The sequence below is a fragment of the Leptonotus elevatus genome, chromosome 9, assembly GCF_054856555.1.
Source record: "Leptonotus elevatus isolate MCC_2025b chromosome 9, RoL_Lele_1.0, whole genome shotgun sequence".
In the NCBI taxonomy this organism is placed as follows: Eukaryota; Metazoa; Chordata; class Actinopteri; order Syngnathiformes; family Syngnathidae; genus Leptonotus; species Leptonotus elevatus.
In genome coordinates, this window is record NC_141247.1 from 26256244 (window position 1) to 26277021 (window position 20778).

The 20778-nt window shown below is 51.6% G+C and overlaps 3 protein-coding genes across 3 annotated transcripts; all 3 read left to right on the top strand.

Moving 5' to 3' along the window:
* Nucleotides 1-176: 176 nt before the first annotated feature.
* On the top strand, nt 177-3882 carry isy1 (ISY1 spliceosome associated protein). Its single transcript, XM_086085102.1, has 11 exons — nt 177-309; nt 728-750; nt 1935-1986; nt 2054-2119; nt 2203-2245; nt 2344-2456; nt 2550-2667; nt 2772-2894; nt 3251-3372; nt 3465-3557; nt 3651-3882. Exons 1-11 carry the CDS (start codon nt 307-309, stop codon nt 3756-3758), a joined length of 864 nt encoding a protein of 287 aa, XP_085941228.1. The 5' UTR covers nt 177-306; the 3' UTR covers nt 3759-3882.
* A 363-nt stretch (nt 3883-4245) lies between these two features.
* On the top strand, nt 4246-9012 carry LOC147169019 (haloacid dehalogenase-like hydrolase domain-containing 5). Its single transcript, XM_086085101.1, has 9 exons — nt 4246-4815; nt 5452-5652; nt 5732-5844; nt 5921-6014; nt 6700-6733; nt 6802-6973; nt 7272-7448; nt 7546-7666; nt 8334-9012. Exons 1-9 carry the CDS (start codon nt 4723-4725, stop codon nt 8487-8489), a joined length of 1161 nt encoding a protein of 386 aa, XP_085941227.1. The 5' UTR covers nt 4246-4722; the 3' UTR covers nt 8490-9012.
* A 1164-nt stretch (nt 9013-10176) lies between these two features.
* pcif1 (phosphorylated CTD interacting factor 1) lies at nt 10177-19314 on the top strand. The gene is made up of 16 exons (XM_086084190.1): nt 10177-10282; nt 12548-12703; nt 12937-13061; nt 13377-13502; nt 13567-13733; nt 14561-14715; nt 15435-15582; nt 15660-15743; nt 15823-15922; nt 16236-16395; nt 16893-17077; nt 17392-17478; nt 17574-17758; nt 17820-17913; nt 18044-18219; nt 18787-19314. Exons 2-16 carry the CDS (start codon nt 12580-12582, stop codon nt 19103-19105), a joined length of 2235 nt encoding a protein of 744 aa, XP_085940316.1. The 5' UTR covers nt 10177-10282; nt 12548-12579; the 3' UTR covers nt 19106-19314.
* The last annotated feature ends 1464 nt before the right edge of the window (nt 19315-20778 follow it).

Below are 20778 nucleotides of genomic sequence, written 5' to 3' on the forward strand. Positions count from 1 at the left end.
GACAAAAATAAATACAAAATATATACACAGACATTCCAGTTCAATATCACGTAACTGCAATTACAAATGTATATGATAACCCTAAAAATAAAACGAGAAACTATTTTCTTGTAACATTTGTTTCCTTATCGCGTCTGAATGACGTCATGAGTCCACAAGTAGCGGAAGTTGTGCGCTCGGCACTTCCTGTTTTTCATTTTTTTTGCCGGCGTGCTTCGGACGTTTTGGGCGAGCACAAGCTTCTTTCCAGAAGAAAATAACTTTCCGAATTAGCTCTTCGTTAGCCTCCAAAGGTCTACAGCGGTGATGGTAAGAACTTTATCCAATCTCTACTCTGCTTATTAACATTTCAATGTTTAAATAGTACAAATATTTAGAAGTCTGAAGCTAACCAGCTAGCATCGCGTTCTTGGCAATCGAGCGACTCTATGGACTACGAGCGATGATTTTAAGTTGTGTAGCCCCGCCCCCCCCCCCCCCATTTAAATATTGAGCCGAAGTCTTCACTGAGTGATGCGTCGAATGTGTTGATCCAGATATTCGTCATGAATATCTTGGGAAGCAAATGGATCGCGTCTGTTAGCTTCCACCAGCGTCCAATCATGTCAACCATTTGGATTCCGTGGACACAAATGAGCGCTTTGAATTTCAGCAAATGAAAACATTGGTGGTCATCTGTAACTTGCTTGCTTGACACATTTGAAATCTTTGTGCATTTCTTTCACAGGCTCGAAATGCTGAAAAAGCCATGTGAGTACACACACACACACACACACACACACACACACACACACACACACACACACACACACACACACACACACACACTTGTCTTTGAATCATCTGGGGACATCTCATTGGCATGATGCATTTCCTAGCCCCTCCCCTCCCCGAACCCCAACCTAACCCAATTCAAACCTAAATCTCTAAAAGCAGGTCTTGACCCTCAAAAAGAGGTCCGAGCTTGTGGGGACCACCAAAATGTCCCCGCAATTTCAAGTGGGTCCCCACAATGGTAGTTAAACCTGGAAAAACACGCGTGTATGGGCCCCACAATGTAGCAAAGACAAAAGCACGCGCAGGACGGATGTGTTGTCAGAATCACAATCATCTTGATTGGCCAACTGGTCTCAACAAGGAATTTGCGTCCGACCACCATTCGGAGCCACTCGCCTACTCCGGCAAACAAAATCCTACGACCGAAGTTGCAAGCACAGAGATCGATTCGTCGATTGATGTCCGAGCACTCGTCTTGCGACCGTGCTGGCGGGGACCGGAATTCTCCAATTTCAACGAGGGCCGTTATACTGATCAATATACTGCAAATTATGCAGAGTGACAAAGCCGCAGCAATCGATAACCATAATCACGTCACGATGGAATTACGAGTCAAGTGGAGGGTGCTGGAAGAGGTGCTGACCCGGATGCGGAGGGTCCTGCCCTTCTCTCGGTTCCTGCAGCGTGCAAGTCCTCCAAAATGGCTTCCCAGGAAGTTGAAGATCTCGAGGCCTGACACAAGTTTGCTGAAGTCCGCCATCTTTGCAGTCTTCAGCGTGTCGCCATCTGGCCCGTTTGGCGACCTGTGAAGTTTGCCCGCCGTTTGCGTGTAGCGAGAAGAGCAGCGGAGATGAGACGCATCCTTGGGGCGCCCCGCTGCTGACGGCGTGCGCCGTGGACGATGCGCTCTCCCTCCGCCTCGCTTGCGCTTTCCTGCGGCAGATGTGCACAGCTGGAGGAGCGCACAAAACCGCATGCTCGCTGGCGGTGATGACCGCCACCCTTTCCATTTTGTTGGGGGCGGGATTAGGGAGATGGTTTGCCGTTCCAAAGAAATATCCAAGATGTGCGTCTGTCCTCGCGGATTGTTTTGTCTCATGTCGTCGTCCCGAATGATGAAGACGTCCAAACGTGCCGCTCGTCTTGTTGTTTCTCAGGACGGCGTTGGCTCGCTTCCGGCAAGCTCAGCTGGACGAAGGAAAAGTCAAGGTTCGTCTGCGCTTGACCTCTTTGACTATTTGCTTCTTTTTGCCTCATTGTGTGCGCGTGTGCGCAGGAGCGGCGACCGTTCCTGGCGTCCGAGTGCAACGATCTTCCCAAAGCTGAGAAGTGGAGGAGACAGGTCGGTGTCGCTCGCTCGCTCGCTCGCTGCCGGCACGCCGTTGGCTGGCAACTTAAGAAAATGTGTGTGCGTGCGTCTTTCAGATCATCAGTGAGATTTCCAAAAAAGTGGCCCAGATCCAAAATGGTGAGTAGAAGCCCCAGCGGCGGCAAGCCGTCTGTCCGCTTGCCTGACCCGCCTCTCTGCGTGCGTGCGTGCGTGCGTGCGTGCGTGCGCGAGCGCAGCCGGTCTGGGCGAGTTCAAGATTCGAGATATGAACGACGAGATCAACAAACTGCTGAGGGAGAAACGCCACTGGGAATATCGCATACGGGAACTGGGAGGCTCCGACTACAAGGTCGGTCGGCCGGTCGGCTCGCGCGCCGCCGTCGGCAAATGTCATCGCTGTCAATCATTTGTCGTGCCTTTTGTGTGCGCGTGCGTGTTTCAGCGTTTCGGGCCCCGAATGCTGGACCACGAGGGTCGCGAGGTTCCCGGCAATCGGGGCTACAAATACTTTGGGGCGGCCAGAGATCTGCCCGGGGTCCGGGAACTCTTTGAGAAAGAGCGTAAGTGCGTGCATGCTAACACGCTAACAGCGTTTGTCGGCAGGTCACGTGACCTCCCGCCAAATGCTCAATTTGATGTGTGTGCGTGTGTTGCCGACGGCCAGCCGCCCCCGACCTGCGCAAGACTCGCGGCGAGCTGATGAAGGACGTGGACGCCGAGTATTACGGCTACCGAGACGAAGACGACGGCGTCCTCGTCCCGCTCGAGATGCAGCACGAGAAGCGAGGTGACGCGCGCTTCACCGACACGCACACGCATGCGCGCACACACGCACATCCAGTCAATTCAAACATTTGCTATCGACAAACTTCACATCTGCTTTTTATTGTTATTTTTTTCACATTCACACAAAAGATAATAACAACAAAAATAAATCTCTTGTCATGTTCAACAAATACTAAAGTGTTACAAAACAGTCCAAAGTTCAGCTTGCCTTCAAAAGACAACTGTTGATTTTATTGATTTGTTTTGTTGTTAAATTGGCAGATTGATCAGTTTTCATGTTTTGTTCTACCAAATATTGCAATCAAGTCTGAAAACTCCACTTACGTTGAATGCGTGTGCGTGCGTGCGCGAGTGTAGCAGTGTGTGAGGCGGTGCACAAATGGAGGACAGACCGCGAATGTTTTCCGTCAGGAGACCAAAAAATCTCACAAGAGGAAGCCGACGACGAGCCCAGCATCTACTCGCTCGCCAACCTGCAGGTCAGTTTAAAGCGCACGCGCACGCACACGCACACACAGTGAGCTCCAAACTGCTCACACGACAATTGCTACATCACTGACGCCCCCTGCAGGCCGACGAGGACGAGCAGGCTCAAGAAAATGTGGAGGAAGACGAGGGGGGCGTGGCCTTCTTCGCACACGTGCCCGTTCCCTCGCAGAAAGAGGTGATGTGGACACACACACACACACACACACACACTGTACACACCACTTGTGTGTCTTAGCATCGATTGATTGATTGCGTGTGCGTGCGTCAGGTGGAGGAGGCTCTGGTCCGTCGGAAGAAGATGGAGCTGCTGCAACGTTACGCCAGCGAAACTCTGCAGCAGCAAAGTCAGGAAGCCAGAACGCTGCTGGGACTGTGACGTGCGCGCACGCGCACGGCCGTCGTCATAGCGACCGCTTTCATTTGCTCAACTTTTCCACTTTGTCCTTTTGGTTTTCTATTTCAATAAAAGTCAGTGGTGGCCCGGCGCCGCTTCCTGGTCAGTAAGGACATGATTGACGGCAGACCGACATGATTGACAGCCAACGACAACATGATTGACGGCCGACAACATGATTGGCGCGGCGTCATGCAGCCATTTTGAACCATCTGCGGGCAGCGGCCATTTTGCTGCTTGCTACTGAAAATGACATCACTGTTGCTCGGGTAACTAGAAATCCTTTTTTAAGCTAACGATGCTGCTTGCTAGTTGCCGTGAGAAGCGAGGCCACTGGCGGCCATCTTACGTTGCCACTCTGCGGCATTTTCACCCAAAATGCTGCCGGCCACCCGCCTTTGTACCAAGAAGTCCATGTGAATTTCATCGCTAATTGTAAGTTCACTCTTGTTTCCCTTCAGATCGTCTAAATCTTTGTTTGACCTTTTCCAAAAGAATGCGATGATAAATGTTGTCCGAAGATTGGCTTGCATCGTGTTGTCAGAAGCAACAATGAAATGAAAGCGAAGGGCAAGAAAAAGGACACGCGAAGTGACACACGGTTGGAATGTGCGGGTCGTGCTGGTCGATGGCTTGATTGGTCGCAGCGTGCCACGGCATGTGACGGGTCACGCATGTGACGGCGACCTAACCCGAGTCAGCAGCGTTCAATAACGCACAAGCGGCCCTTTGTTTGCCCGAGCTACGCTAAGCTTCGCTTTTAGCTCGTCACGTTAGCAATTAGCCCTCATCGTGAGCTACATGCTAACGTGTGACCGCGTAAACGGAAAAGCGACCGTCTGGCCTCGCGAAGCCCCGATTGGCTGCCGTGCGCTAGCCCCGCCCCCGCAGATGACGTCACCCAGCAGCACTTTAAAAAGCGGTGGCGGTCGGGCAGCAGACGCTTATGCTCTTCATCATCATCATCATCGTCGTCATGTGGTGCGCTCACCTGCAGCGTGCGCTCAGGACGGCAGCGCGCTACACCAACGCCCGGCAGGTCAGTGCGTGCGTGCGTGCGTGCGTGCGTGCGTGCGTGCTAAAGGCAAAAATTGGAGAAAGCAAAACTTGAGCAATGATGGCGCCAGGACGGAAGCCGACCAGACATAACTCTTGTTTGCTGATGTGAAAGTGGCGCTTTTCAACTTGAAGGCTAACCTCGCCAGCAAGATGAATTCTCGCGGTATTTGTGAGTTGACAAACTCCCGAGAATTCATCTCGTACATTTCCCGCGGATCCGTTTGCAGCCGACCTTTTTTAAGGTCGGACCAATCAGGCGTTGTTTAGGCAGGACGAAACCAATAAGCGCCGATGGCGGGAAGGAAACAAATAAAGCTAACAGACCAATGGATGCTGCAATTAATTGTGTTCTCGCACAATGACTCGCCGTTTCCTTTTTGAATTTGAACAGCGAGGACGTTACACCCCCCAAAATAAAAGATGCGTCGTCCAATCCGCTCCAAGTATTGTCCACAAGTCCCGCCTTTCCCGAGCAGGTGAAGTCCCAGATCGATTATGTGAAGAATCCCAATTGTCAATGTGTCTGGCGAGGTTCCTTGGAGGCCGTCGGTGCGAAATGTTTCGGGGGAGGAGATGAGCATGGTTTGAAAGTGGCCTTGCGGTGTGACGGCAGCAGCGGTGCGAGGCGGGCATCCTGCTGGACGTGGACGGCGTGCTCGTGCGCGGCGGCGGCGTCATCCCGGCGGCGCGGCGAGCCTTCCGGAAGCTGCTCGACGGCCGCGGCGACTTCCTGCTGCCCGTCGTCTTCGTCACCAACGCCGGAAGTTGCCGGGCCGAACGCAAAGCGCAGCAGCTGTCGTCGCTGCTCGACGTGCAGGTGGGCCCTCTTGGGGGCGGGGGGTTCCGCTTTTATGTGCGCGTGGCGACTGGGCCGCGCTTGTGACGTGTGTTCGCAGGTCAGTCCCGATCAAGTGGTTTTGTCCTACAGTCCTCTGCAAACGCTGACCGCCTTCCACGACAAATGCGTGCTGGTGTCCGGCCAGGGACCGATCACGGACATCGCGCGCACGTATCCTTCCTCGCCGCGGCCGTCACTGCCAGGCTCTACTTTGTACTGGGACCCTCCCTTGACCCGAGCGAGTCAGTCTGGGTTTCAAGAAGGTGGTGAGCATGGAGCAGCTTCGAGAGCAGCACCCCCTGCTGGACATGGTCGACCACAACAGGACGCCTCAAGCAGCCGTACGTACGTCCGCCGCCGCCGTGTAGAAAATTCCAAGTAAATGACTAAAAAGTGAAAATAAAAACGGATAGTAAAAAATGTCATTTGGAAATGTCAACTATTTAAAAAGAAAAAAATAAATAATAATAATTGGCTTTTAGTCATTTATTTAGTCAATTGCCAAAACTCAAAATGAACAAAAAATAACTATTTATTCATGTATCTATATAATAATAATTCATCAAATTTATATAGCGTGCTCATCAATGTGACCTTTGACCTCATTCAAGTCCTTTTCATTTCGATTGTCAACTCTTGTGCTGTTTTTCCTTTTTATCGCTCACTTCCTTGGACCCCAATATTAGAATTGGCAGAGGCATCTTTTTACAGTTATAACTTTTTTTCCTCCTGTGAACATCATTAAGCACATCATTTCATATTTAAGGCAAGTCCTTTTGTTTATGTTTAACAAATTACAACATCATAAATCGTGCGGTCTCAAATGTCCAATTTCCGTCATGGTGATGTATGGGATCGTATGGCGAGAAATGTTTCTTGGGAGGAGCAAAATGGCGGCCTATCGGCTATCCGGTCGTAAATTCCCGTCAGCGGTGGACGCAAAACAAATTGTCACGAATTGTCAATGTTGCACTTTGACGTGGACTTCCTGCTTGCTTTCAGCAAACGTCATTTTTTGTCTCGCAGTCCAACGTCGGGCACAAGTTCCCTCAAATTGAAGGTACGAGCGAGCACCTGCACGCCATCTTGTCGCCGGCTTGATGCGAGCCTTTGTTGACGCGACGGCAGCCGTGCTGCTGTTTGGCGAGCCGGTGCGCTGGGAGACCAATCTTCAGCTGCTGGTGGACGTGCTGCTGACCAACGGCCGGCCGGCGGACGCTTACGATTGGTCGCCGGAGCAGCTGCCCGTGCTGGCCTGCAACATGGACCTGCTGTGGATGGCCGAGGCGCCTTCGCCGCGGTAACAACCAAACTCACTTTGTGCTAACTTTGATCAGCTTGCTACAAAGGAGCGAGCGTGTGCGCGACGCGCCGGGCCGGCCGACGTTGACCTTCCCGCCATCACGCACGACGTCAACAAGAAAGTCAAGTCTTGAAACCAAATCCAAAGTTTGCCTTCCGCCACATACGTGCTCGTTAGCCTTAGCATTTAGCTAGTGGCCTGTTTTCTTTGAGCAGCTCAAAGCCTCATTGGTCATGTCCGGGCGGCCATATTTGCCAAATGTGACGTGCGTGCGTGTGCGTGCGTGCGTGGGCAGTTTTGGCCACGGCATGTTCCTGCTGTGCTTGGAGTCGGCCTACAAGAAGTTGACGGGACGAGAGCTGAGCTACCGGGCGCTGCTGGGGAAGCCCAGCCTGCTCACCTACCGCTTCGCCGAGCGCGCGCTCACGCACCGCAACCGCCACCGCAAAGTCCAAACCATCTACGCCGTCGGGTAAGCACGACTGCGACCGTGACACGGAGCCATTAGTGTCATAACGAGAATGTCGTAAAAAATGGTGCAAATGTTGAGTGCGTTTTGTGTTTTTCAGCGACAACCCCATGACAGACGTTTACGGCGCCAACCTTTACAATCGCTACCTGGCTCAGCAGCACCGCCAGGAAACGTCGAGTCAGCCCGCCGAGGAGTCGGCATCCTGCCGATCCGTCCTGGTAGGTGGCGACCCGCCGCGAAGCTTCCGATTGGCCGATCGTGTTTCGTACACTTGAAAAGCTCGTGATGCGCTTGTTGGAAGAGAAAAAGGGAGCGTCGTTGCTCGTTTTTGCCACCGGGGGCGCACGTAATTATGAGGTCATGTGACAAATCTGTGTAGCCCCTCCTGCATTTGATTTCATTTTGCAAGAGCCTTTTTTCCAGATGTTCGATTGCAACGCCAAGAATCGACTCTTGAGCAGTTAGCGATATCGATAACACGTAGCGATACATCAAATGTGTCCAACGAACCGATGCGTGACGATGACATCATGTAAAGCAAGCTTTTTTCCTTCCAATTGCAAGAAGTGAATTTTCCTTAATAATTTCTACTTCCAGATTTTAAACGGAGGTTGCGAGTACCGGTACTTGGTCTTAGTACTCGCCCATTGTGTCAATAGATTAGCATCATTTTCTCAGCCTCGCTGACGAGAAGTGACAAATGATGGAGGTCAACCTCCAGATTTGAGTTGAGGGGTCTCGTTGGGATGTCAAGTGGGGCCAACGCCAGCCAGCGTTCCTCCATTTTGTTTGAAAAGTCAGCAAATGATGCCAATTTGAAGGAGGAGCGCTTGAGGCGTTTGCTGAAAGGCGTGCTTTGACGCCGCGCGTGTGCTGTGCGGCCAGGTGTGCACGGGCGTCTACAAGCCGGCGCGGGCCCGGGACAACGTCTTCCTGCACGGCCACCGGGACATGAGCGCCGAGGCGGGCCTGCTGGAACCCGCCTTCGTGCTGGACGACGTGGAGGCCGCCGTCGACCTCGTGCTGCGCCGACATCTGTGACGCCCGCCTGGCCGACAGGTGAGCCGAGGTCAACCTGTACGTCGAGGTCAACCTGTAGCTTGGCTTTTCCGTTGGCGGGCCGAGGTCCACGTACAACAGCCTGGAGGCCACAAGATGGCGGTCGACATTGCCGCGGAGAGAACCGCCATCGAAAAGGGCCAAAGTACAAAATGGCCGCCAGTTAATTGGCGAGGCGCTCACCTGAAAGCGCGGGCTCGTTAGACTTCGCATGGGTGGAATTGTGTTGAAACTTTGTATGCTCGTCACAGGCTTGTTTAAATTGACATATTTGCACCTTTTAAATCTTGTTTGGTCCAAATCTAACTTTTAATAATTAGTGTTTCAAATAAATGTATTTGTCTTCATATTTTTTTTACATTTAAACATTGTTCTTGTTTTGTATCATGATTGTCCTAATTGTGAATTCAATAATTACCTAATTAATTGTGATTAATATTTTCTTCATAATTGACAAGTGATTTATTTAAATGTCATCTTTTCAAATAAATGGCCATGAATTATTCACTTTGTTTATCGTGCATGAAATGTTCGCCTTTTGCGTGTGTGCGTGCGTGCTAATACCCACTCGCTTGTATTAATCATTCGAATGCACGTGGCTCCCAAATGACCAATCAATTATTGTACCTTCTTGGAGAAAAAAATGCATTTTATCATTGAAGTTCGTTGATTGACGTCGACAGCTTCTCGATCAACTAAAACGTCCTCGCACGATGGTTTGGGAAGAAACGGACGTTTTACATCCAGCAATTGATCCATTTTGCATTTCAGGCCATTTACGGACGTCACAGCGGCTCATTTGGCGATCGAACCTCCCAATTCCAACCCGTAATGCTGAGTGTCAAGCAGGGAGGCAAAATGGCTCCCATTTTGACAGTCTTAGGTCTAACCCGGCTGGGGTTTGAACGCTCTACCACGAGGCCACTGAGCTGTTTAAATTGACCATTGACACCCACGGATTCAGTCGAAATCAGAGGTGGGCATGGAGGGCCGGAATCCTGCAGGTTTTGGATGTTTCCCTTCTCCAACACAGCTGATATGTGATCAGCTCATCGGCATAAAGCCGATGACGATCCGTCACTCAAACCGTAACTCAAATTGACGGACAATTTTGTCAATGACAAAAAATGGACACAATGCAGTCAGAAGGAATGAAACGCGGGTGGGAGAAAAACGGTTCAGGGTTCAACTGCACTTGACTTAATGTTTATATTCAGTGTGCAGCTGTAAAATTAATCTTAAACTATTATGCACGTCTTTTTTTTCATTTAGGTGAAAAGTTAGTAACGTGTCAGTTCAACATGTTTCATTGAAACAATTGATAAAGACACCGTTGCATTCAATGTGTCTTGCGCGTTCAACGAGTTACAAAACGGTGAAGGAAAATATCCACTAAATTTCGTCAACAAAAATTGGATTACAACTAAAATTGGCTCATTAGTAACCCGTCCCCATCGATTCTTACTCTACGCATCATTCATATCCAATGATTATCCCAATAATTACGTTTTTAACGTGTGTTTTTTTGGGGGGGGGGGGGGGGGGCTAGCGCGGAAATCAGCGCCGAAATTGCGCGGAAATTAGCGCGTTCGACCTGCTCAATATGGCGGCCGGGGAATGACATGCAGGACACGGAAGCGTGTCAGTGTCGGCGCATGCGCAGTCGCTCTTTTCTCTCCCCTGTAAAGATGTCTGAGCAGGCGGGGAGGGAGCGGAGCGGAGGACCCCGAATCGACAGGCAGAGCCCGCGTCTCCAAGCCTTTCAAACAGTCCAGGTAAGGCAAGGCGGCGCGCTCGAGCCGCGCCGATGCCACCAGTGCGCATCGGAAGCTCTCGGCTTTGAAATGAACCGCACAAACGCCTCGCGTGGCGGCCGAGAGGGCAGGAAGAGCTCGAGACGTTGCGCAGGACGCGCGGCGCTGTGGTAGGGGCGTGTCCGCCATCTTGTCTGAGCAGAAGTGGCGCCCAAACGGCAGCGGCTCCCGACGGACAAGATGGCAGTCGGCCCGATATGTGCCGCCGAGTCCGAACGGCGTCCCCTCCGCCCCGCTCGGAGATCCGGACGGGCGAACGGCGCCCTTTGTCGTCCTCTGCCTCCTTTTCGCCGTTTGCCTCTTTGGCTCGTTTGCCCACTTCTCGTCGTTCTCCTCCTCCTCCTTGTTTGGCGAGGAGCGCCGCAGTGCGCATGTGTGTAACCATGGCGCTCATTTCTGTGGCCGGGGAAAGAAAACAACCTTTTCGCTCGGCCTTTTTTGCAATTCGCTCGTCCGCGCAGTCGCGGCGGGGCCGTTGCGATGGTTCTTAACCGACTCAACTGGACCACACCGAGCGGGCGGCGTTTTTTTAATGTATTTAAATTGTGTCTATATTTTGTTGCCGGAGCCCAGTTGGCGGCTTATGGCGCTTTTCTCTTTCGTCTGAATCGTCTTGACACGTACAATATCTTTTAGATGTTAACGTGAGCCAATAAAAGTCCTTTGTGTACTCCACAATTGTCCCTGTATCATAATTATTATGGGTTATGGCTAGACAGCATTTGTGAGCAACAGCTCTTGTTTATATTGTACAATGCTTGTACAACGAATGAAGCTAACATCAACGTGCATAAAGTTAGCATCAGTCTGCTAACTAAATAGTGCACTGGAAAGTGGTGTGAATAGCTTTCAAAATAAGAGCATCGGCAGGAAGTGCATTGTATCAGCCTTCATCGAGCTACATTTCTTGTCCCCTGTCGCCTTCTTGGTCTTTTTTGTCCTGCTGCCCATTTAACTTCTGTCCTCATACTTGTTCAAATAATTAGTGGTCACGAGCTTGTAAGAATGCTAAATGGACTGAGCTTATATACCGTATAGCGCTTTCTACACCATAATGCATCGCATTCACACACACACTTTCATACACCCGAGGTCGGCATTCAATTGTAAATTTGAGTTTCGACCAAAAGCAGTATGAATGTCGCTGTAGGGTATGGCAATCTGTTTTATATTGATTCGCTGAAAAGGGTCCAATTGAATGTCTTCATTTAAAGGTTGTGAATCAAAGCGGGCTTGTCTTCGCCCTGAAAGGTGCCTTTGTGGACTTTGTCACTTTTTTACTCGCAACTGCCGCCACTGGCCTAAAGTGTAACTGCAACCTTGGTGTCAAGCTTGTACAATGTGGACGCACGTGTGCAGGAATAAAGTTAGTTTTTTCAGTTTTCTTGGAGTCTGGGCTGTGCTTGAAGCCAGCCTCATGTTTTTTTTGTTTGTGGCGAACACTCCACACTGAAGGGACGATGCAAGCTGAGAGTCGGAGTAAAAAAGTCAGGGCTCTTACGTACTCATCTGGCCATTGGTGGAGTGTACGTGATTTAATATTGCCTTTTTCAACTGCATGAGCAAAAGGGCACGATTCATTGACAAGTTCCCTACATTGTGACAGTACCCTGAATGCACCATGTTGCCTGTGTATGCGATTGTGTGTCACCGTGTTTTTGAAGCTGTTCAATGACACCCCAGTTGGAGTTTACTGTCTAACTAAACACACGACAAGAAGAATTACTCGCATTGTGTCCGAAACATACGAAATACGAAACATGCTTTGTTTTTGAAACCTCGCTAGTGCTATTTCTAAAGTCCATGGGGGATTCTATTCAAACGCTAACCGGAAAAATTATCCGTGACTTGGGGAGTGGTAGTCCTTCAAATCATGAATATTCACACACGAAGGCTGTGGCAGCACATACACGAGGTAAGATAAATCTGTGAAAAACGAGTTCTATTAATAGAGCTCAGGTACAATCTTCTTCTATCTCATTGGAAGTGTGTACGCACGGCACCACACTGCCCACAAGAGGCCAACATTGGCAGATACAGCTCGTATTCTTTCTTTTGTTTGTTTTAATTGTTATGATTTGAGTATCTTCTTGTTTGACTTGCTTACATATATCATTTCTCATTGTCCTGTATTTAGAGCTGAGTTTTCAAGGAACGTTCCTTTCCTCCCGATTCAAGGATGCCAGTCAAGAAGATTTGAGTTTGTTGTCTGTGTTGTGGCGTCAGGTGGATCGATGCGCTTGTGACGAGCAGCCGAGATGTCCAATGAGAGCCAGGCACCGCTAAAGGGGGAGGCGGCCGTGGTGCATTCTCCCAGCGCCTCCGCCGCCTCGCACGGCCCGCCTCTCTCGCCTTCCGCCGCCAAACCGCCCGAACTGCCAGGTGCCCGTCTCGCTCTCTCACGTCCACCTGCCGTCTGTCTCACTTAGCAGTGTGTCTGTCTCACTTGTGTCTTTCGCTCAGTTGTCTTTTTGACTGCCGCTGTCTGTCTCTTACTGTCAGCTGTCTCATTCACACCTGTCTGTCTGTCTGTCTGTCTGTCACTCACCACCCAGTCGCGTCCTGTCAGTCCTCTCGCGTCCCTGTCTCATCTGCCAACCGTCTCCCACCCGCAGATGAGCTGATCCAGGCGGGCTGGTCCAAGTGCTGGTCTCGGCGGGAGAACCGCCCTTACTACTTCAACAGGTTCACCAATCAAAGCCTGTGGGAGGTGCCGGTGTTGGGCCAGCATGACGTCATTGTAAGTAGCGAGGCGCAACCCGCCCTGAAAACTTTTGACTCTATTACATTTGCTAACTAAATGGGAGGAAATCAACTCATTCTTTCTTTTAACCCCAAACATTGTGAGTTTTATCCACTTAAATCCATCAAGCCAGATAACAGCTAGATGCTTGTACTTCCACGCTGAAGGTATTAACAGCCTGTGTGACATATCAAGAATGATGATGATGATGATGATGATGATGATGATGATGAATTTTCCTATTACATTCATTCACGATGAAGCTGTTGTAACAACGCGAGCACTGCTCTGTGTGTGTGCGTGTGCGTGCAGTCGGATCCTTTAGGCCTCAACGCCACTCCGGCAGAGGGCGCAGATGGTAACCTAGGCAACGGCCAGAGGAAGAGGCGGAGCTCTGAGGAGCAGGCGGGCGGACACAACAGCCTGAAACGGGCCAAGGTAAGCGCGGCGCGGCGCACGGGGACAACGGCAATCCTCTTACGACACGCGTGTGTCCGTTCAGGCCGAGCCCAGCACGCCCAGCACGCCCATCTCGCCCAGCACGCCCGGCGCCAAACCCTGGAGCGCCGCCCCCGACGACAAACAAGGCGCAGCGGCGGCGGTGCCGACCACGCCCGTCACACCGAGCCCCGCCCCCGCCCCCGCCCCCGCTCCCTACAAGCCGGCCATGTAAGTCAGGACGATCCTCAAACTTTTGACACTGACTAGCACCCAAAAAACAAACCCCCCAAAAAGTACTGGGCTTGTACTCCGAGTACCACTTGAATGACAAACTTGCCAGTCCACTGGCAAAAACAACAGCCGAAGTTTACAGGAACAAAATACAAGAGAGAAAAAACACAAGACTCACTGATGTCCTTTACAGGAAGGAAGGACACAACTTTAGCAGGAATAAAGTTGTCGTTTTCTGGGGAAGAAACCCTCTAAATTCCAAGATGACAGTCGTAATATTATGAGAAAAGCCTCCACATGTTCAAAAGTTTGGGAAACTAAAGTTAAGTCATTTTAGGAATTCAAAGCTTACAACAAAGGTGTGTAAGAATAAAGTAATATTACTGTCTGCAGTTTGAAAATGAGCGTTGCCCTTCAATATAAGAAAAATACTTGAAGCAGCGTCATTAAAACGAGGCTGATGTTTTATTCCGAGCAAGTGTCTGAGGCCGCTCTTACGGCATGCACAGTGAACTTTAACACTGCACTTACACACGGGAAAAAGTGCACCTGTTTCATTGGTCGACGTCAGTCCATCAGTTGAATCATTTCAAAACAAGCAATTCTTCAAGATCTGAACTTGGGCAGGCAGTGATTGCCACTAGAGGGAGCTGGTGTGCCACAATTTCCATCTGACACAAGATTGTGCTGCCTTTGGCCAAATGCCTGCAAAAGAATTGTCAACATGAAGCCAAAATGACCTCCGACCTTATTCTTTGATGATGTCATGTGTTGACTTTCTCTCTGGATGCACGCTTGATGTTTCTTTTGTGATGACGGCGCAGCGTCTACTGGGACCTGGACATCCAGACCAACGCCGTCGTCAGAGAGCACCCCCCCGCCAAACACCTGCCCCCCCACCCCGAGATCGAGCTGCAGAGAGCTCAGCTGGTCACCAAACTCAGGCAACACTACCACGAGCTCTGCCACCAGAGAGAAGGTACGCACGCACAATCAATCATTAACTGTGCCCGTAGACTAATTGGTTGTCAATTAAATGCGTTTTTGATGGATTGGTCCAAATGGTCCGATTTCTGACGGATCACGGCTCTACACTAACTTTTTCTCTTGGTTGCCCCCTTTTTTGGGGGGGAGGTGCAACATGAACATATTTGCTCGTGTGTGGTCGTCTCAATTTGCATACCGTAGTTTCATATGATGTAAAGATTGACAGTGACTAAAGATAGGATCTTTGCAAAATGTTTGACAACAAGCAGCGGCGGGCAAAACAAGCCAATGATTTGATCTAACTTCGAACGGCGCCGAAGATCGCCTTTTTCATTATTCATGCGGCGTCACGATGCGTGCGGCGTTTGCCTCCAGATGCTTTCATTAAAGGTTTGGCTACAAAGGCGGAATGGCGGGCCGCCGCTCATGAATGAATGGAGCGGAAACGCTGCGGCTCGTGTGACGGTAACTAAAAGAGGAACCCATTAGTTGTTAAGCCAAATGTCTTTCCTCAAAATGGCCTTTAAGCAAGCATACATTGATTTTGTCCTATGACTTGATTAGTCGATGGAATTTTCTGTCAAATACTCAATGACTAAAATGTTGGACAGCCCAAGTGGAGCCGCACGCACGCACGCACGCACGTATGCCGGCGGCGTTTGACTTCCATGCGCTGCTGTGACTTGACGTGTGTTGTGCGCTCGGCGGCAGGCATCGACCCGCCTCGGGAGTCGTTCAACCGCTGGCTGCTGGAGAGGAAAGTGATGGACAAAGGTCTGGACCCCATGTTGCCCAGCGACTGCGAGCCCGTCATCTCGCCGTCCATGTTCAGAGAGGTCATGAACGACATCCCCATCAGGTTGGTTGGCGCCGGCCTGAGACTCGCCATGCCCACCAGCCAAAGTGACCGCCGCCCTTGTGTCGTGCCGCCGGCAGGCTGTCTCGCATCAAATACAAGGAGGAGGCCCGCAAGCTTCTCTTCAAATACGCCGAAGCGGCAAAGAAGATGATCGACTCCAGGCGAGTGGCGTGCCGCTTCCCCCGCCCACCTGTTGCTTGCTGCGCTAACTTGCTAACGCGCTAACCCCCACCCCCGCAGGAACGCCAGCCCCGAGAGCAGGAAAGTGGTCAAGTGGAACGCCGAAGACACCATGAGCTGGTTACGCAGGGACCATTCGGCCAGCAAGGAGGACTACATGGTACGTACGCCACACACACACACACACACACGCTGGCTTTACATGTCTCGTGGGGACATCATACATTTCCTAGCCCCTAACCCCAAGCATCAAATTGCCATTCCTTACCCTAACCCCAACCAAAACTCCATTCAAACCTGAACTCTAAAACCAAACCAAGTTTTGACCCCCAAAAAGAGGTCTGGACTCACGGGGACCACCAAAATGTCCCCACAATGATAGTAAAACCCCAGAAAATGAGGTGATATAAAGCCACGCACGCACGCACGCACGCACGCACACCCATTTGTTGAAGATGCCCCGATTGGCGCAGGACCGTCTGGAGCACCTGCGCCAGCAGTGCGGCCCTCACGTGACGGCCGTGGCCAAAGACTCGGTGGAGGGAATCTGCTCCAAGATCTACCAGCTGTCGTCCGAGTACAGCAGGCGCCTTCGACACACGCACCTCAGCCTCCTGCAAGACCCGCCCACAGGTACACGCACACACACACTGGAAAGACGTCACTCCTATCAAATGCGGACCGATACGCCATTTTGACGCTATGATAAGCGTCAGCACGCCAACACGTAACCCGTACGAGCGCAAACGTGACATATCGACTATTCGCTCTTACGGTGAAGCCACTCGCTTCCCAGAATGCATTGCGTGGCGCAATGTATGACATAAGGACGTTGATCCTGGTCACATGTGGTCACGCGGGTGTTTGTCTTGGCATTGCTTTGCATTGTCTTGTGGGAGTTTAGTTTTTTACAAATTAGGCTGTGACTTGCAAGATTGCCTTTTGGGTGAAGCTCCAACAAATGTCGTGACATATTCTGGGTTTCAGCGTACAGGGTTTTGGTTATCAATGAGAATTGTGCAAAGTGAACAAGAGGAAGCGTTTTACTTGCGTGCAACTGCCGCGGATGGAGGTCAAAAGCCATCGGCTGACGTTTGGTGTAAGGCAAGATGCTTGTGTTGTGGGTTCAGATGCGTCCACGTCGTCCTCGTCCCCGCCGTCCTCGTCGTCCCGCCTGGTGTACTGTTACCCGCTACGTCTGGCGCAGCCGTCGCCGCCGCTCCCACGGGTGGAACTTCACTTTGAGAACGACGTGGCCTGTCTGCGATTTCGAGGGGAGATGGTCAAAGTCAACAGGGGACACTTCAGCAAGCTGGTCAGTACTCCAGCGCGCCCGCCGCGCACGCCATGCCCCGCCACGCCCGCCGCTCTCACACGCACCACAAAAGCCACTGCTCAAGTCTCCCCCTTCGGTAAAATGACCCCGTTGGCTCCCCTCAACCATTCAAGGGCCCGCGTCATGCAAAAGCAGCAAATTCACCAAAGATTTCCTCCCCAAATCCTCCACTTTCAGCATTCTCCAATTGTCATGATCTTTTTTTCACATTGAAAGAATGAATTGTTTTACAGTAAAGGGACGGAAATTAAAAAGCAAATTTCTTCCGTGCGCACGTACGCACGCACGTGCAGGAGCTGCTTTACAGGTACAGCTGCATCGACGACTCTCGCTTCGAGAAGTTCCTGTCCAGAGTTTGGTGCCTGCTCAAGCGATACCAGGTCAGCTGACGTCCGTCCCGCCCATCAAATTGGCCAGCCGCTCTTTCGTGAAGTGTGATTGGCTGACGCGTGCGTGCGTGCGCGCGCGTGTGCAGGTGATGTTTGGCAGCAGCGCCAACGAGGGCACGGGCCTGCAGGGGGCGCTGCCGGTGTCTGTGTTTGAGGCTTTGAACCGTCAGTTTGGCGTTTCCTTCGAGTGTTTCGCCTCGCCGCTCAACTGCTACTACAAGCAGTTCTGCTCCGCCTTCCCCGACACCGACTGCTACTTCGGATCCCGAGGGTGAGACGCGCACGTCTGCGTGTCTGCGTGTGCGTGTGACTAACCGTGTGCGCATTTGCAGGCCCTTCTTGTCCTTCTGTCCCGTCAGCGGCTCGTTTGAAGCGAACCCGCCGTTCTGTGAAGAGCTGATGGACGCCATGGTGACCCACTTTGAGGTGACCTTTCACACAACAGGACGGCGGCCATGTTGAGCGAGTAGCGGCAGTGTTGTCAAATGTCGGATGCGTTCAAAGGCCGTTTTTCGAGAAGGTCGCGCCCGGCTGACCTTTGCATGTCGCCCACCAGGACCTTCTGGAGCAGTCCAGCGAGCCGCTGTCCTTCATCGTCTTCGTCCCCGAGTGGCGAGACCCCGTGACGCCGGCCCTCGGCCGCATGGAGGGGAGCCGCTTCCTGCGGCACCAGATGAACGTGCCCGCCTACGAGCACGAGTACCGATCCGGAAGTCAGCACATCTGCAAGAGGTGCCAAACGCAAGCGAACGCTCTTCTGCGACTCGGACCGCAATCGTTGGGGGGGATCTTTGCTCACATTTGGACCCTGTTGTAGGCAAATATGGAAAGTATTTGAATCGTGATAAGAAGAAGAATGCATCAAATTGATATCGCGCTTTTCGAATATAAATTGGTCTCGAAAACTATTGTAGTCAAAAATATTGGTTACAACGGGTTTATGTTCTAAACAAAAAAGCAAGTTTGTCATTCATCGTTCAAAATAGAAATTCGCCCACCAAAGATTTTCAGGTGTGAAAATGGCCCCCCCAAAAAAACCAGGATGTTGCGATGACAACGCAAGCAAAAACTTCAAACAAAGTTTCTGATTTAAAGACGAGGACGTTGAAAAAAAGTAAACAAAAGTCTGGCCAAGGCTCCAACGCCATCCCTGCCCGGGGCAACAGTTCAGAACCAGCGCTCGTGGCAAAGCTGCCGTTGAAAGTAGTCAAGTGAAAATCCTTCAAATTAAAAGCGTAGCACATTTTTCTGAAGCGGACGTCATCTGAATTAAGTGTGTGCGTGCGTGTGCGTGTGTAGGGAGGAGATGTACTACCGGGCGGTCCACGGCACGGCGGTGCTTTTCCTCCAGAACGCGGCGGGCTTCGCCAAGTGGGCTCCCACGCCGGAGCGGCTGGCCGAGCTGACGGCGTCCTACCGGCCCTTGCGCGCCACCCCCGCCGCCGGCGCGCCCCCGTTGGCCTCCCCGGGCCCCGCCCAGCTGCCGCCGGCTGAACAAGACGCCTCAGCCCTCGACAAGGCCGACGACAGGACGACCGAGGCGCTCGTCTCGCCCGGTAACCACGACAAGAACAACAATGGCGGCGGCAGTCCGCAGGACAAGATGGCCGCCATGTAAAGGAGCACGGCGGCTCGGCTCTCAGCAATAACGACACGGGATGTCGCATTGGGCCGCTTGGTTGGCAAGGCAGCTATCTTTTCCGTTTTTCTTTCTTGAACTTGGCGTCAGTCGGCCAATCAGAGTTTGAAGCGGCGGCGGCGGCGGCGGCGGCCCGGCCCGGCCCCCCTTTGGCACGCCCACCCAATAAATTCCCACTCTGCTTTCAACACCTCCCATGTGCCAGTTATGTGCTACAAGTTGAACGCGCACATCTGTCAAGGCGGCAACTGTTGCCAACATCTGAATGCGAGAACCCGCAACGGCTGTGCGAAATGTCACGCTCGAGCGGATCAATCCCGCCCTCTCGTTGCGCAACTTTGCGGTCGGTGTGAAAGGGGGAACGCGCCGACATGGCGGCAAACTCTTTTGCTTATTTTGACATGTTGCGATGGAACCACTGATGGCGTACGGTTGCCGTGGCAACGGGGAGGCAGGCTGATTTCCAAACCCATCATCGGCTGCGTTCGCACTGCAGGCAAATTGGAGCCAAATTGCCATTTGTATGCGCACGTGCGACTTTGTTTACGACGGTCTGACATCCGACTTGGGTCACTTTCATTTGTGCTCCGAGATCAAATACGTGTGAATTTTTGCAATGAGACCTCCAGGTCGCAATGTTTCCAACCTCCATGTCATGAAAAGTCCCGTATGCGCTCTGCACGTACTTGCGGGGGGGAGAACAGCTGCAAACGTTGGCATTAAGCCACGCCGACGCTTCATCTTCATCATCTTCATCATCTTCACATGACGTCTCCGTCAAATGAGGACATGGAAAAGCCGGGCCTGCTTTTCAGCAAATTATTATTTGTCCGTCCTCCACTTGATATGAGATGATAAAAAAAGATGAGCCCCGCCGCACCGAACCATATTTGCATAAACACGACGTGGACGCCATCTTGTCTTCGGCGCATGCAGGTCACACACACGCGTGGCTGGACTGGCAATCTGACGTACAGGGCAGATGCCCGGTGGACCGGCATCTTTGGGGCACTGCTATGTCGCAATTTCCCCCCCCCCCCCAACAGACCGGCCCACAATTGACAGGAGCCGCCATTGACATTATAGACAGCAAACTGAAACGTTTAACTTCAGTGGCGGAGCGACGTGGGAGTCGTGGGACTGCTCTCGGTCGGCAGTTTTGTTTCGTTTTTTGTGCCAGTCCAGTCCAGTCCTGGTCACACACCAGATAGACTGAGGTTGCAATTATGTCACGTGAATGATTACACACACACGAAAAAAACAGATTTGACCCAAAAATGCTAATTGAGCGTATAAGACCTGCAGTGTAAACATTGCCATCGATAAATGCGCGTATTGACGTCGATATGCGCCGCAATGAGCCGAGGACACGTCCGATCGGGCGCCCGCCGTGTAAATGTTGTACAGTCAAAGTGACGCGTCGTCGTTGCTTCTGTATCATAATGTTTACAGTACAGTAGTTTGTTCAAAACTAAACCAAAGTGTTACTAAGAAGAGACAAATGTCAAATGTTGTAAATGTACAAGGTGCGCGTGCACACGGTTTTCACTCCCACAGCAAAAATCCCGTCCTGGGCCTCGACAATAGTCACCCAAGCCCAAAAACAAATCCTGTGCCGTCCCACTCGCGGTGAAAACGACTCCTGTCCTGTC